The sequence below is a fragment of the Maylandia zebra genome, linkage group LG19 (assembly GCF_041146795.1).
Source record: "Maylandia zebra isolate NMK-2024a linkage group LG19, Mzebra_GT3a, whole genome shotgun sequence".
NCBI classification, from domain to species: domain Eukaryota; kingdom Metazoa; phylum Chordata; class Actinopteri; order Cichliformes; family Cichlidae; genus Maylandia; species Maylandia zebra.
The window spans coordinates 2,100,367-2,118,572 of NC_135185.1; the positions used below are offsets into that span (position 1 = coordinate 2,100,367).

The 18,206-nt window shown below is 41.9% G+C and overlaps 1 protein-coding gene across 1 annotated transcript in view; it reads left to right on the plus strand.

The window, feature by feature from the left end:
* rragd (ras-related GTP binding D) overlaps nt 1-17,822 on the plus strand; it is a 75,141-nt gene extending 57,319 nt beyond the window's left edge. The window contains exons 6-7 of the mRNA XM_004564179.4: nt 8,467-8,615; nt 16,663-17,822. Coding sequence (XP_004564236.2) covers nt 8,467-8,615; nt 16,663-16,814 — 301 coding nt within the window. The 3' untranslated portion in view covers nt 16,815-17,822. The remainder of the gene's footprint in view (nt 1-8,466; nt 8,616-16,662) is intronic.
* The last annotated feature ends 384 nt before the right edge of the window (nt 17,823-18,206 follow it).

Here is an 18,206-nt window from a genome sequence, read left to right on the forward strand (position 1 = left end):
ACTATTTATTTAATTAATTAATTCCAATTTTAATTAATTATTGCCACATTTAATTAATTATTTAATGGTGTATTTAATTAATTCATTATGGCAGTCCTGGCGTTCCATAGTTAAGGCACTTTCCTGCCATCTTGATATGCAGAGAAATCCTCCTGCTTGAAGAGTGCCTTCACACCATAGTCAGAATCTAGGTCACTATTTGAGTTTAGGAGTGAAGCTCAACACACACCCTAGCCAAAAGCTCTCTAGCCCTATAGCTCTTCTTTTCTGGTCTCCTTTTCTGGTTAGAGTAAACTAAACAGAAGAGTGGTACCAAAGGCAGGAGAGACACACCCACTGGGCCAAAACTGCAGCAGGCCCTTGCTCATTAAAATACTTTGCAACAGCTGATAGAATATGAAAAAGTGTTCTCAGCCTCAAGTTTGGCCTCTAATGGTGCAGGACAACTACACCATTAGACTCTTGTACTCTGAAAACATTCATTAATTTATAGTGGCGTCATTGTTTTTAGCATTTAGCAGTCATAAAGTCCAAAGCACTGCAATGAGTGTATTATTATAAGGTAGTTAGACACTCCTAGTACACATCAGACATATGACGCAGTAGAAAGAACATGGCAACTGGCTTTTGAGTTACTTCACACCTGCATCGAGCAAAGCACAGCGCAAGTACGCCAGCAAGGAGTACTCGCGCATGCACGCGGTGAACTTTTTGACACAGTTTATGTGCATATATAGGGACCTCCAGAGCCTTTATAGATAGTTACAAATCTTTCTTTTTTATGAATGAGGTATACATTTTTTTATTAAACTTTTGAACGCATCACAAACTCTCATAGAGCATACAAAATCAAAGAGATGCATGTTTTGAAATGACCAGGAACAGGAGCATCTAGTATACATAGAGCTGCTGCAAAAAAATGTACTATGTGCAAGAACAATATTTTAATAATTTCATATCAGTGTTTTTTTTATAATGATATGAAAAAAACCCTAAATCATAATGAACAGAAGTAGAAAAAGAGTGAAGTAAAATTTATTTATATACCACTTTTTAAGACAAGAGTCTATTGCAAAGTGCTTTTCAGGGAATTTAAAAATACATCAGACAAAAACAACATAATACATAAGAACATTACCCAAATACATGTCTAAATAGATTCGTTTTCAGCTGTTTTTTTTAAAAGAAGAGTCAATGGTGTGTAGAATGGGAGGTAAACTGTTCCACACTTTTGGCGTTAATGTTTGAAAAGCGGGATCGTACTTTGTTTTCAAACCAGTCTGCGGAATAGCCAGAAGACCACTATCCGTGGATCCGGTTTGGAGAATGAGTTTGAAGAAGCTCAATGATATGAGTGGGGGCCTCTTCTCAAAAAGGCAACATTGCAGACACTGACATTGAGAACAGCTACAAGTACCTGGGAATCATGCAGGCAAATAGGAACTATGAAAAGGCCACTAGAGAAGCCAGAACCACCAAATACCTGAAGAGAGTAAGGCAAGTCCTGAAGAGTCAGCTGAATGGGAAGAACATGATCTGGGCAATGAACACCTAGATAATAAGCTGGCCAAAGGGAGGAGATAGGAGCCACTGACAAGACAAGGAAGCTCCTTACCATACATGCAGGGTTTCAGCCCAAATTAAGCACCCTGAGACTGTATGCTAAGCAAAAGAAAGGAAGCCAATGCCTAGTGAGTGTTAGAACCACTATCCAGGATGAGACAACAAACATCCATCAGTACATCAGGAAGATGGCCACAACAGACACATGCTAGCAGAAACCAGAGAAAGAAGAGAAGCAAGAGGAGGAACCATCATGGAAGGACAGGCCCCTACTCTATATGGTATGGCATAGAAGTGGCTGACATCCAGAAGTCCTACCAGTGGCTGGACAAAGCTGGACGGAAAGACAGCACAGATCATGGCAGCACAAGAACAAGCTCTGAGCACAAGATCCATAGAGGCTGGGGTCTATCACACCAGGAAAGAACCCAGGTGCAGGCTGTCTAAAGATGCCCCTGAGGACATCCAGCACATCACAGCAGGGTGCAAGATGCTAGCATGCAGCGCATACATGGAACGCCATAACCAAGTGGCTGGCATAGTGTACAGGAACATCTGTGCCGAATATGGCCTGGAAGTCCCGAGGTCAAAATGGGAAATGCCCCCATGGGTGATGGAGAATGACCGAGCTAAGATCCTGTGGGACTTCCAGATACAGACCGACAAAATGGTGGTGGCTAACCAACCAGACATAGTGGTGGTAGACAAACAGAAGAGGACGGCCGTAGTGATCGATGTAGCGGTTCCGAATGACAGCAATATCAGGAAGAAGGAACACGAGAAGCTGGAGAAATACCAAGGGCTCAGAGAAGAGCTCGAGAGGATGTGGAGGGTGAAGGTAACGGTGGTCCCCGTGGTAATCGGAGCACTAGGTGCGGTGACTCCCAAGCTAGACGAGTGGCTCCAGCAGATCCCGCAACAACATCGGAGATCTCTGTCCAGAAGAGCGCAGTCCTGGGAACAGCTAAGATACTGCGCAGGACCCTCAAGCTCCCAGGCCTCTGGTAGAGGACCCGAGCTTGAAGGATAAACCGCCCACAGGGGCGAGCTGGGTGTGTTTTTATATGTGTATATATACACATATATGTATATATACACTGAACAAAAATATAAACGCAACACTTTTGTTTTTGCTCCCATTCCCCATGGGATGGACGTAGAGACCTAAAATTCATTCCAGATACACAATATAACCATCCCTCCCAAACAGTGGTCACAAATCAGTCCAAATGTGTGGTAGTGGGCACATCTGCTATATTGAGATAATCCATCCCACCTCACAGGTGTGCCACATCAGGATGCTGATCTGACATCATGAGTAGTGCACAGGTGTACCTTAGACTGCCCACAACAAAAGGCCACCCTGGAATGTGCAGTTTTGTCTCACAGCAAAATGCCACAGATGCCACAAGCAATGAGGGAGCGTGCAATTGGCATGCTGACAGCAGGAATGTCAACCAGATCTGTCGCCCGTGCATTGAATGTTCATTTCTCAACCATAAGCCGTCTCCACAGGCGTTTCAGAGAATATGGCAGCACATCCAACCGGCCTCACAACCGCAGACCTCGTGTAACCACACCAGCCCAGGACCTCCACATCCAGAATCAGAATCAGAATCAGAATCAGAATACTTTATTGATCCCTGGGGGAAATTATTTTTTGTTACAGTGCTCCATTTTAAACCAACATTAAGACAAGACAGACAATACGCTAACTAAGAATAGTACAATATATACATATATATACATACATACATACATAAGTCACTTATAAATAAATCCAGCAGGTTCACCTCCAAGATCGTCTGAGACCAGCCACCCAGACAGCTGCTGGAACAATTGGTTTGCACAACCAAACAATTTCTGCACAAACTGTCAGAATCAGTCTCAGGGACGCTCAACTGCATGCCCGTCGTCCTCATCGGGGTCTTGACCTGACTCCAGCTCGTCGCCGTAACAGACTTGTGTGGGCAAATGCTCACATTCGATGGCGTCTGGCACGTTGGAGAGGTGTGGGCTTCACGGATGAATCATGGTTCACATTGTTCAGGGCAGATGGCAGCTGAGAATGTCCCAGTTCTTGCATGGCCAGCATACTCACCGGACATGTCACCCATTGAGCATGTTCGGGATGTGCTTGACCGGCGTATACGACAGCGTGTACCAGTTCCCACGAATATCCAACAACCTCGCACAGCCATTGAAGTGGAGTGGACCAACATTCCACAGGCCACAATTGACAATCTGATAGACTCCATGCGACGATGTGTTGCACTGCATGAGGCAAATGGTGGTCACACCAGATACTGACCGGTTCTGGGTCCCCAGACCCCCAATAGTGCAAAAAACTGCACATTCCAGGGTGGCCTTTTGTTGTGGGCAGTCTGAGGTACACCTGTGCACTACTCATGATGTCAGATCAGCATCCTGATGTGGCACACCTGTGAGGTGGGATGGATTATCTCAATATAGCAGATGTGCCCACTACCACACATTTGGACTGATTTGTGACCACTGTTTGGGAGGGATGGTTATATTGTGTATCTGGAATGAATTTTAGGTCTCTACGTCCATCCCATGGGGAATGGGAGCAAAAACAAAAGTGTTGCGTTTATATTTTTGTTCAGTATATGTGTATATATATGTGTGTGTGTGTGTGTGTGTGTATGTATGTATATATATATATATATATATATATATATATATATATATATATATATATATATATATATATATATATATATGTATTAGGGGTGCAACGATATTCGTATCGATATTGAACCGTTCGATACAGTGCTTTCAGTTCGGTACGCATATGTATCGAACAATACAAAATTTGTAATTTATTTTATCAACTTTCCTTCTGACGATGCTGTCTGTGTTGAGCGCTCAGTGAATCTGCGTTCGACTACTCCGCCTAGGCTCGACAGTGCAGCCTAGGCGTGTGAACTGTGTATAGAGAGCGACAGCACTGATCTGTGAGTGATGATAATTTGTGCACCAATTCCTCTGACATCATCTTATTAATCGTTAGCTTACTATGCAAACATGACAAGTGAAATCTCCCGCAGCTTAAACATGTGAGAGGTTGATCGCGCAGAGAATCACTGAGCTTATGTGAGTGTGTGTGTAAAAGCAGCAGGATATATATTTGACTACGATGACCTGGATGGCTGAGAACCTTCACAGACAGATATATATTTTAGTTCTGCTGAGCCAAATAAGACAGGTCAGGGTGAAGAAGTGACAGCCAAAGAAAAGCTTACCACAAAACGGAAAAGTTATGACAAATCAGACTATAAGGCAAAAAGAAAGTGCAGCTTTATGGTTTCATGGACAAAAGAATTTCTGTGGCTGCAATATGACGAGCTAAATAACCAGGGCTGCACATAAGTGGTCCGCAGGTGCGCATTCGCTGTCAAAATAAAAAACACGCACAAGGGTTAGGGTTAAATTTAAAAACTGTACTTTTGAGTTAAAATATATATTTATAATTTTAATAAATGACAAATTAAAAAGGCATGAACAATTTTTTTGTATCGAAAAAATATCGAACCGTGACACCAAAGTATCGAACCGAACCGAACCGTGAATTTTGTGTATCGTTGCACCCCTAATATATATATATATTACTCAATGTTTCTTACAGCAGTGGATGAAAAATAATTGATATATATCATAAATGAATGAAAATAAAAAACATCCACTGATTTCAATGAAAATTGTCAAGAAGATCATAGAGGCAAGTTCAAAAACAGAATGAAACTAGCTAAAATTTCTGACTCCATAAATTACAGGCCTGTTTGTCTACTACCACAATTCTCAAAAATCCCAGAAAAACTGTTCAATAAACAATTAGATAAATTCTTAGATAAATATTAGTTATTCTCTGGGTGGCTGTAGAGCAGGTCGTCTACTCATCGGAAGGTTGGCGGTTCGATCCCTGGCTCCCCTGCCAAATGCAGGGCAAGATATTAACCCCAAGTTGCTCTCCGATGCATCCATTGGAGTATGAATATGTGTGAGTATGAATATGTGTGAATGGTAGTTCGAAAGGACTCCAAAGCATAGAAACAGTGCTCGTTTGAATGGGTGAATGTGGCATGTTGTATAGAGTACTCTGGGAGAGTAGAAAACTGCTATGTAAGAATCAGTCCATTTAACACTCAATATGGGTTCAGATCAAACCGCATTAATTGAATAAACTGAGAGATTACAAACACTAGACATCATAAACAGTATGCAGGCAGAGTATTACTACATTTGATCATGAAATAAAACTGGAATGGTATGGGGTCAAGGCGGTTGTACTGCATTGGGTTAAAAATTGTTTACAGCTACAGATTGACCTATGGAGAAACACCCCCAAGGGTTCCGAGAGCATGAGAGTGAGGGAGAATGAGAATCCTAGTCAGACAGACCAAATGATAATAGATCATGGCAATGGAAACACAATAATGATTATGAGATCCATTTGCAACAAAATCTGTAAGAACCTGTATAGCCCCAAAATCCACCAGGTCAAGATGAAGTAATAATAATAATAATAATAATAATAATAATAATGGACTGGATTTATATAGCGCTTTTCAAGGCACCCAAAGCGCTTTACAATGCCACTATTCATTCACTCTTGCATTCACACACTAGTGGAGGCAGCTACAGTTGTAGCCACAGCTGCCCTGGGGCAGACTGACAGAAGCGAGGCTGCCATATCGCGCCATCGGCCCCTCTGGCCAACACCAGTAGGCGGTAGGGTAAAGTGTCTTCTGGTGACATGCTGGAGGAGCCAGGCAGGGAGATACCTCAGAGTGCCCAGAACCTCCAAGTGACACATGACCAGTCATCAGAACATAGGTCAAGTGGCCCCAAGCTTGTAAGAAGGAGGAGTGGCCACTGTTCGACAATGATGTCGATGCCATCTTGGAAGCAAAAGCCAAGGGAGAAGCTGACTACCACCTCCAGACAATGAGGCCACCATCATCATCAGCCAAGCAGCTGAGCAGTTTGAGTGCTGGAGAGTGTAGCAAAACCTTACACGAAGAACAACCGAGCAAAAACAATTCACATGCTCAGAAAGGACCCCTCGTAGAGTTGCGTGGCATCCTGTGGAAGAAGCTGCTAACATTGAGAAGGACTGAGGAGCATAGGAGGCAGAAGAAGGAGAGGGCCAGAAAGCTAGCTGTCTTTCTAGAAAATCTATTTGGATTTATGAAACAGCTGCTGGGACAGAAGCACAATGGCCAGCTCACTTGCTCCAAAACAGAGTAGACCATCATCTAATAAGCAACTATGGAGTTAAATTCGGGAGCCTTAATAGATCCTCCTGGACCAACACAGGACTTTGACGAGAAGGAGCCCTGTGGGAAGGAGGTCCAGGAGGTGGTCAAGACGGCGAGAGGAACCCCCCCCCGCCCCCCTCCCCCAGGGCTGACTGGAGTACTGTATAAGGTGTATAACAACTGCCCTAGGTTACTCCACAGACTCTGGATGCTCCTCAAAGTGATCTGGAGGGGGGGCAAGGTAGCTTACCAGTGGAGTTTTGCAGAAGGGGTGTGGATTCCAGAGGAGGAAGAGTCCAAAAATATTGATCAATTCAGAATTATTTCCCTTCTTAGTGTTGAAGCTGAGATTTTCTTCACCATTGTTGCCAGGCATCTAACAGACTACCTCCTGAGGCACAACTACCTTGACACTTCAGTCCAGAAGCGGGGAATCCCAAAAGTGTCAGGATATCTGGAGGCACACAGGCTTAGTTAGGCAGCTAATCAGGGAAGCCTGAGATCAGCATCATGTCTGATCTCAGAAGCCAAAAAGCAGGTCATCCTAATAGAAGTGACTGTTGGAAGCATCACATGGAGGATCTAATGAGAGAAAAAGGATATCCAGGGCTAGTAGAAAAGTGTAGAAGGGATGGGCGGCAAGTGAGGTGTGAACACAGAGGTGGGTGCAGAGGATTCATTGTCCAGTCCTGCTTCAGGACCTTCAGCAAGCTGGGCATCACAGGCGCAAGCAAGCACAAGGTTATCAAGTTGGTCACTGAGGTCGCAGAGGTTGTGTCAAGATGGTTGTGGATCCAGTGGGGAGAGCGATGGGTGACTCTTGATCACCCCCACCTGGGTGAGGGTATATAACGTTGAAAGACTCAAAACACCTGATGACTCCAGGAAAAATCACCGAAGACTTGTCCAGATGCATGTTAAAAGTGTGAAGTTGAGAGAATAATCCTTATCATGCTTGGACATTGCTTCCTCAGGTTTATGTATTCGTTTTTATATAAATGTATAAATGACATTTGTAAAGATATCTGATATATTAAAATTAGTATTATTTGCTGATGACAGTACATTTTAAATCATGTTGTTTTTTTAAATTCTCAAACTCACAACTGCAGATTGAAATAGATGATGTGGAAATTGAAAGCCCATGAAGATAACTTTTTTGGTGTGATAATGTATGTGTGTGTGTGTGTGTGTGGGAGGGGGGGGGGTTGTAAGGATTGTAAGGAAGGATTTCTGATACAGCATAAAGAAGAGAAAGTGATGCTGATTTGTACTTCTGAATTTGGATGAAAAGTGAAAGTTCAGGCTTCTTCCTCAGTGCTTTTGCAAACTTAGATTACCTGCAGAGAATCTATACATCCATCCATCTATCCATTTCAGGGTGCTACGTCTTTTCTCTCCAACTTTCTTGCTACATTTTGAAAGTCCTCTGGGTGAGTTCTTAATAAAAGCAGGACTCTGTTATTTACCTAGGCAGTTGGTTTCTTTAACCTGCTAAAAAATGAAGCTATAATATAATGCTCCCTCAGTAAAAGCCTACACTGTGTCTCAGGATTATGTAAAATTAAATATTATCTTTGAAGTTCATCTGAGCTATTTTTTTCTGTCTTCTTTCCTTCAGTATTCCAAACACTGAAGCTGGTTTACCCCATGACAAAGACTCTATGGCCATCATTCACCTGAACAACACCACAGTCATATACCTGAAAGAGGTCACCAAGTTTCTTGCCATGGTCTGCTTCCTCCGCAAGGAAAGCTTTGCTAGGAAAGGTCAGTTCATTAATATTCACTACCTTTATAAGCATGTCAGGAAGTAGCCCTATTGCGAAATTCATTATCATGCTTTCTTTTCTTAAGTTAAAGATGGATTGATCCCGTGCAAGTAGGAAATTAACAAACAGCACATTCTTATCCTCAGCTCAACACACACTGATATGAATTGGTCAGGAACCCTTCTAGTCATACTTTAAAGTACTACCCACATAATCCAGGTGTTACCTATCTAGGACCATTTTTATAATGCAGGTTAGTGCTAAATACAATGAGTCTAGAACAGGGGTAGGCAACTCCTACTGGCCTCGAGTGCCGGTGTCCTGCAGGTTTTAGATGTGTCCTTGATCCAACACAGCAGATTCAAATGGCCAAATTACCTCCCCAACAGTTCTCCAGAAGCCTGGTAATGGACTAATCATTTGATTCAGGTGTGTTGACAAAGGGCAATATCTAAAACCTGCAGGACACTGGCAATTGAGACCTGGAGTTGCCTACCCCTGGTCTGGAAGTATTAAAACAGGAAAAAATATTTTCTGTAGGTAGGTGGGGTTGAGTTACAATGCAATTTCACCCAGAAAACAAGGATTAGCATCCCATGTAGGAGTTCCATTTTAGACTTTTGTTTGAGTTTTCTTTCTTTTTTCAAGGACTATTTCAGTCCGGTTTAAGCACCAAAACTACTTGGTTACTTACAGGAAATGCTTTGGATTACAACATACTCTTTCACTTTAGAATGCAAACTTTTCCCTTGTGCAAAAAAAAGTCTTACCACAGTGAAGATACCAGGAGTAAACATCTAGCAGCAGGTTCATTAAATCTTTGTGCTAATTCAGTGTTGAAGCCTAACAGACAACCCTAAACATACACAAAAACAGTGTGAAAGGGGGACACAGATGACGGGACAGCTGACAGCCCTCACTGAAAGCTGAAAACAGAAAAGAGATGGCAGATCATGTCAAAATGAACAGTTATATTTTTGCACAGAACATGTTTAGTTCTTCAGTCTAGTTGAGGAACCACTTCAAAGTGTGATAAATTTCGTTGTGTTCATATTGAAATGCCTGTAAAGTTGCTTTGTTATTATGTGATTAAGTATCCAAAGTTCTTCATCAAGTGCAACACTGGTAAAGATTTATACAGAATTCAGGCATACACTACAAAGATGACTGCAGTGCAGTGAAAAATTAATTTGGCCCCTTCCTAATTTGTTATTTTTTGCATATTTGTCCAAATTGCATATTTCAGATGATCAAATTTTAATATTAGCGCCTGGATAAAAACAAAACGTAGTTTTTAAATTGTGGTTTTTTTAATTAAAGTAAAACATGATCTAAACCTAACTGGCCCTATGTGAAAAGTAGTTGCCCTCTGTTTTATAAAGGACTCAAGGCGCACAGCTTTTTTTGTTTTGTTTTTTTTAATTTACAGTGCAGTCTGCATTTTCTTTACCTGTGCAGCTTACCAGCTGTCTTGTTCTCGTGTAGCACACTGCTCTCCCGTCACGTCCTGGCATCCTACTGAGATAGGGCAGGCACGACCAGTCGAAGGAGAACAGGTGTGTTGGTCAGCCTCCCCTGACACCACACGCTGAACCCACTGCTCCACCCCTCTCCTGCCATTCTCATTGGCTCTGCTTTGAGAGGCACCACCATCGCTAAGCAGCATATCAAAGCAATTACATTCATGCAAATTAATTGCATTTATGTGTGGTCAAATGTTTGTTGGAGGCAATGATACATTTGACACTAAAGCCCCAAGGCTTGTGTTCAGTAAAGTGGGCGTGTCCAAATGAAGCGTAATATGTAATATTGATATTACGTAATTACTCCCAGGAGAATGTGATTTGGAATTTATCTCGTGTCACAGCCTTTTGACAACTGGGCGGTACTACCAGCTTCAAAATGGCATCTCTAACAACGCCGTCAGCCAGAGTGATTCACTTTCGAAACAACAGACCATTATGCAACATATAAACCACACGCTGGGCTGTTTATTTCAGTTTCAGGCAACACTCGATTGTATAAATCTTTCAGACTCTGATCATTCTGTGAAACTGTTAAAGGAAACTCGTTTAAAGACGGAACCTTCAACTCAGAGTCACACTTCTCGAGGGTATGTCACCATCAGTCATTGCCATAGCATGTCTGACCACATAAGCAGAAAAAACCTCTGGAATCTCACCAACACCTTCATCTGAGACAGTGGAACAGATGTCACAATAGTTAAAGGAGGAACATCTGCCCAAACCCTGCTACCATTGCCCAAAATAAAATGAACACCATCAACAGGCAATGCTGGACGTACTCCCATGGAAATGTCACCTTGGAAGAGCTTGCAATTCAAGTTGAGCTTGTGCAAAGGAACAGGAAGAGTGGTGAAACCCATCCCATAACTGAGGATGTAGTCACATGTGTCAGACTCCTTTGAGAAGGGCAGCACAGAGTTCACTATATAGAAGTCATAGATTCCTGTGTCACTCGGAATTTTAACTGGGTCTTTATCGTCACCTCCGACCAAGGAAACAAAGCCATCCCTAATGAAAGGAACATTAGGAATAGACTAATCATTGTTAGGCTTTGTGCACTCACCAAATGTAAGAGCAAAGCAAACCATACCAAATGCAAACAAATCTGACCCCTGAAGGACAAGCAGAGCAAAGATGAAGGCAAGATCAGATCAGATCAGAATCGTGTTTATTGGCCAAGTATATGTGCAGACACATACAGGGAATTTGGTTCCGGTAGATGGTGGCTCTCAAGCACAGCAATGTAAATCACACACACACACACACACACACACACACACACACACACACACGTGTCTATATATACACATTACACATACATACACAAAGCTGTGTAAACCAACTATAAATAACGAATCTAAACTTATATACATAAAATACAGAAATGAATGAGGTGGAATGAATACTACAGAATGTACATAAGGTGCAGTTGCAGTCTGGCAGTGGGAGCAGTGTGACAGGTCAACTGTTAAGAAGGGAGATGGCGAGGGGAAAGAAACTGTTCCTGTGTCGGGTGGTCCTGGTCTGCAGGCTTCTGTACCGTCTGCCAGAGGGCAGCAGATCAAAAAGTCTGTGTGCAGGGTGTGAGGGGTCTGTGATGATTTTCCCTGCCCGTTTCCTGGTTCTTGAGAGGTACAGATCCTGGATGGAGGGCAGGGGGGCGCCGATGATCCTTTCTGCTGCCCGTACAGTCCGCTGCAGTCTGCTCCTGTCCTGTTTAGTGGCTGCTCCATACCAGACTGTGATGGAGGAGCACAGGACAGACTCAATGACTGCAGTGTAGAACTGGATCAGCAGCTCCTGTGGAAGACTGTACTTCCCCAGTTGTCTCAGGAAGTACATCCTCTGCTGGGTCTTTTTGAGGATGGAGTTGATGTTGGTCTCCCACTCCCACAAGATAGACCCAGCTGCACAACACCCAGGCCCAAAATACCTGAGTTGGGGTGAAGGTCCAACTCAGGTGTTCTCAATCAGTTTGCCCCCTGCACTCCAGCCAATGTGGAGTGCAGATGGTTCCTGCTCAAAAGAGAAGGAACTAAACTAACAGTTCCAAGAAACTGGACTACTGGGATCACTAGTGATTCCCATTGCTAGTGATAGACAGAGCTTAAATAATTCTGGAGGCATAAAGGTGATTAGCTATATAGCTGTGTAAAGAGTTATTGAAGCTAAGCTAAAAATGGAGCTGACGAGCAGCAGTATGACTTACGAGTGTGCTGACGGAGAAGTATAGAGAAGGTCAGAAGGAGCTTCTGTGTGCCTTTGTGAAATTAGAGGAAACATATGATGGGGTGGCAAGAGAGAAAATATGGTACTGGATGAAGAAGTCAGGAGTGGCAGACAAGGTGAGGGTGGTGGATGACATTCATGAGATCAGCAAGATAATGATGAGGTGTGTAGTAGGAGTGACATATCAGTTGAAGGTGGAGAAGGAAATCCATGATTGGCCCTTTTTTGTCATTGGCGCTGTGATGGACAGTTTGACAGATGAGTTATGATGTTCTTAGACAACACTGTAGTGAGAGTGAGGAGCTGGTGGAAGAAATTTTAGAGAGGTGGAGGCATGGTCTGGAGAGTAGAGGAATGGAAGTCAGTAGAACCAAGACCGGATACATGTCTGTGAATGACAGGGTAATGAATGTAACAGCGAAGCTTTCAATACCTGCTATAGAGACCTGCTATAATGGTTTGGAGAAGGTGGAACAAACAAAAAGACAGGTGGCGGAGCTAGAGATGGAGAGTTGAAGATGTTAAGATTTTCTTTGAGAGTGGCCAGAAAGGAAAAGATTAGACATAAATATATCAGTGGTACAGCTAAGGTCAGATGCTTTGGAGACAAAATTAGAGAAGCAAGGTTTAGATGGTGTGGACATCTGGATAAATGGGACAAAAGATTCCAGGAAGGAAGAAGAGAGGATGGCTACAAGAAGAAGAAAAAGATTAAGATACCACATATGGCTCTTCAATGTCCCAAACAAAATTTTTTACAGTGTAATTTTTTTCATCAAGCCAATTCAAAAGCACGAGTCACGTGTGCATTATGTTGTTTTACTGCAGAGGTAATCACGGTGCAGTATAAACCTCTCGTATTTTATACTAGTTGTCTAGCTAAGTAAAAAAAAACAAACAAACGTTATTATTGTTACTATTGTAATTGTCTGTAACAACTGTCCAAATTTCAGTTGAAATCACTGTTCTTTTTCTTTCTGTCTCCTTTCCCTGAATTTTGATGTTGATTGATTTTAACAATATCAAAACAATGTTTAGTAGGCTGGGCACTCTGAAATGGCACGTTAGTTGAATTATGTAGTTAGCAACACTAGTGAACGATTTTGATTTGTTCTGTTTAAGAAATAGTATCTGTACTGTAGTTCTATTTAACTTCTTTGCATTATGGATCACAAGTGAATCAGTACAAAACAGTTTTCGTGATTTGAGGGTTATCTCTCATATCACAACTCTTTACATGACTTATAGTAGCCAAATGTCATTCATTTTCAATGGCAGATTTCTTTTTTGCTTTCTCTGTCTCCTTGTTGTCCCGTTCTCTTTACTTCTCTCTCGCTCTCCTTCTCTTTGTCTCTTCATTCTGTTATGTGCATGTGTGTGTGCATGGTTGCCTCTTTGTTCTATATCTCTGAAGACATGCCCTTCAGCTGGTGCTGCTGACAGACTTCAAAAAAACTGTGCTTAAGGACTGGCTCCGCTGCTCCACCTTTGCCAGATCATATCTTAGTAGTTTACATTTTTTCTAGTATCGCTTTCATCTCTTCTTCCACAAAGCTCACAGCCTAATCAGATTCTCTTATTGCATGTTTGGAATTTACTGGATTTTGATTCAAACTCAGATTACCTGCATGTCTTTCCACTCACCTGCTTAAAATGTACCCTTCTCTTCATCCCCACAGAAAACAGCCCTGCAGTTCATGTTGTTGTTAAATTACAACTTTGTTAATAAACCTTTTTTGAAAGGTTGTCGTAAAAACATAAGAGAATGAGCACAGCATCTGATTGGCCAGACAGTATCAGACACTCTCTAACTTGCCGTCAGCACTGTGATCCTCATTCAACTAATCCCTTTAGTCCCCACTAATACAATCCTGGTTCCCCAGCCTTTCTTCTATGAAGCATCTTCACGATCATGTGAGACTTATGCGAATGAGCTGGCCTGGTGTTGTGGACTTCTGCTTCTGGTTTTGTCAGCATTAAGCTGACAACCCCACTTCACACTACTCTGAGGTGTCTAATCTAGGGTGTCTGTCTTAGTGGAATTATTCAAAGAATTGGCCACAAGCTGAAATGAATTATTGTGTCCTCAGTGGTGTATTTGCGTAATCGTAGTCTTTCACTAAACGTCCTCCTGTGACTGGCCAGCATGTCATGAAGTGGATGGAAGGTAATGTCCAGCATCGTCCTTATGTAGGACAACATCTGCCTCTCCAGAGTCCAGCTCCCTCCCCACAACATTACTGGCTTTGCAGACCAGTTTATTGAATCTGGTGCTATCTGCAACCTGCTGCCCCAGCATGACACATCATAGAGGATGGCACTGGCTGCAGCAAACTCATGGAAAATCCTGAGCATTGTCTGACAGATATGAAAAGACTCAACCACCTTCAGAAAATAGAGACGTGTACTTATCTACAATACAATACAATTTTATTGATATAGCACGTTGAAAGCCAGGGTGTACACCAAAGTGCTTCACAGTTAAAATAACGGTAAAAGATTACACTGAACAGTAAGTCGTTAAAACATGGTAAAATACAGAAAGTAGAGAAAACAAACAAAAAGCATTAGTAAATAGAAACAGGGAGAGAACATGATTATCCAGAGAAATGAGTAGGGATACAGCAATTAAGGAGCGGTGAGAATTAGCGAGTAAGAAAAGCCAGGTTGAATAGGTAAGTTTTCAAGCATGCGTTAAATGATTGAATGGAGTCAGAGGCACGAATGGTAGCAGGAAGACTATTCCATAGGTTTGGTGCTACAGAGGCAAAAGCACGATCACCCCTAGTTGGTGCCTGGGCTGGGCCAGAAGTAACTGACCGCAAGATTGTAAAGAACGGCTGGGAGTATAGAGACTGAGGTATAGGTATTTATAGTCCTCCACATTTACCTCCTGGATTGAAACAGGGATCGCTGGTTTCCTGGCCTTGAGAACACGGGGACTCACCCTGTCTGTCCCAGCAAACCTGCCTGTAGCGTGATATGGTACTACAAGGTCATTAAGATAAGATGGGGCCAGATTATTTAAGACCTTGTATGTGAGGAGCAGGATTTTGAATTCTGGATTTAACAGGGAGCCAATGAAGGGAAGCCAAAACAGGAGAAATATGCTCTCTCTTTCTAGTCCCTGTCAGGACTCTTGCTGCAGCATTTTGGATTAACTGAAGGCTTTTCAGGGACTTTTTAGGACTTCCTGATAATAATGAATTACAGTAGTCCAGCCTGGAAGTAATAAATACATGAACTAGTTTTTCAGCGTCACTCTGAGCTAAACTCACCGATCCTTCAAAGTCCTATCTCCATTCAGTCATCTTAGTTTATAAATGTAGGGCCTTCTAAACTCCTCTGTTTTCACATCAAAGCACAATTTAAAATCAGTCATTGTATTTGTAACTATTCATTACCTCCATTTCTGGTTGTTATTGTGTGTGAGCTGGAGAGAATGGTCAATAATCATGAGACTTGGCTCCAAAAAGGAACCATAACACAATTTTGAGATGAATTTCATCAACTAGGTCATGGCGTATTTCATTATTTTCCTGGAGGCTTATGAAAATTTTGTCATTTCTGGTTTTAGAGGACAGTTGTGCTTGCAATTTTATCATGTCCTGAGGTGCTAAATTTCACCTTCATGATTTTTTTAATAAGGGCCTTGTATGATGTTGCTGTCAGCATTTACACTTTACATTCAGTTTTTGTGCTTGGTGTCTGTATACCTATAGTTTAGCTCTGCTTCATTCCTGTTATTCTTTCATCTGACTTTATCTACCTCATGTTGCTTGGTAACAGGTGGATATTAATGTTCAGTGAGTGACAATGGAAGAGTTTTCTTTCCCCTTGAGATTAAAAGTCTCCATGGAGATGATCTACTGTTCAGCCTCACCTTTAAAGAAATTTGTTTGCGAGGGAGGGACAGAGCATGTGCAGTTTACAATCTTAAGGTGTGACTGTGCTTGAACTCTTTTAGATTCTGCCAAACGCTGGAGTCGGGGGAGAGGGTTGGTACCCTCTGAACAGTTTTGTTATCTCACTCCCAAACACAAAAAGTGCTCTATTGTCTGACAAAATGAGCAAGAGTGTTCAAAACCAGTGCAATGATGCACAAATAGATGACCGTAAAGAAACCATGAAAACCAAATCTAGATCTATACATTTTTTGTTTTTTTTATGGCCTCAGATATGGTACCTTTGGACTTTCCCTTGTATTTAAGGGTTGTTCTTCAGACATCATATAAGTGCTAGAAAGTATTTTCATTTCTAACAAATGTGATTCTGTCCTCTCTCTGACAGGACTGATTGACTACAACTTTCACTGCTTCAAAAAAGCCATCCAGGAGGTTTTTGATGTTCGCGTAAAGGTTCAACAGAGCCGAAAACTCCTCAACCAGAGGAGGTGGAGTAAACTGACTCTGACCAGCGGAGTGTGCAGCAGCACCCACTAACAACTGTACCTGAGCTGCACCCTGATGGGTTTTTTAAATTGTTTTCTTAGTGTGAATCATTTGCTCCATTCAGCCCCCCAGTGTCTTTCACTTGCCTATTTTTACTGGGCAAAAAGAACACAAGAAAACTAAACTACACAAAAAAATTAATATTTAAGTACATTTGAAGATGTTTATGATGGGAACCTGAACCAATTAGTGTGTTAATGTGAAAAAAATACTTTTAAAATAAAGAATTATACAAGAGGCAGTAGAATAGAAGATCCCTTTATTGTCATTGTACAACAAAATTTTGGAAACTCAAGTTCTCCGACTGTATAGTGAAGTATGGAAGTTGTGATGGAAAAGCTTTTTAAACCGTATTTTCAGCCAAAGAGACCAACTCTTAAAGGTTTTTTCTTTATCAGATTTGAGTTGAGTTATCAGATGCAGTTTTTTTACATCCAGGAATGTGTTAAGAGAAACTGGGGAAGACACACACCAAAGGACTGCAGATTGGACCCAGACTGCTATTTAGCCATGTGGCATATGATCGTCTGTTCAACTAGTGAGCTAAACTGGTGCCACATACATGCAGTTTTTATGTCCCACTGACCACTGAAATGGACATTCTCTCCCTCCCCATTTAGTTTGATAGGAACTTTACATAGACCAAATGAAATGTCTGATTATGTTGAGTGAGACCTGTTCTGATTTGTCAGTTATCATCCTTGGTTCAGTAGAAGAGTGGAGTCAGCATCTCTTTTCTATACAGTATTTTCATTAACAACTGAGTCTTCTAGCTAAAAGTTAATGTGAAAATGTAAGTAAATGTGATGACTGAAGTGTTTCCTTGTTCCCTGTATTAAAAATGTTCATGTCGAACTATGTCTATCTCTTATAATGGCTGTCACACAGACACTTCCAGGTGACTTATTTCAGTTAGGAACCTTCCAAAGCAAAATAGACTATTGGACTGGAACAGACCCTGAATTTCTCTCTGGCGCCTTCCCTGCTGAAACCACCCACTAACACTCAGTTTGTCTGTGAAGGTTCTCAGTCATCCAGGTCATCGTAGTCTAAGGAGCTTGGAAAGAAAAGTGTCTGGACTTCTTTAAGTTGCTTGAAAACGTTTCACCTCTCATCCGAGAAGCTTCTTCACCATTTGACCCTAGAACTGAAGAAGCTTCTCGGATGAGAGGTGAAACGTTTTCAAGCAACTTAAAGAAGTCCAGACACTTTTCTTTCCAAGCTCCTTAAACACTCAGTTTCATTTCCTCACTTATGCGGCTGTTGTCAACCACATACAAGAGCATATTCATATGCACAAATACATTTTTACAAGCCTAAAATCCTGGTCCTTGACGTTCATGGATTTCATGGCTACTAAACCAGATCTCAGGCTATCTTCTG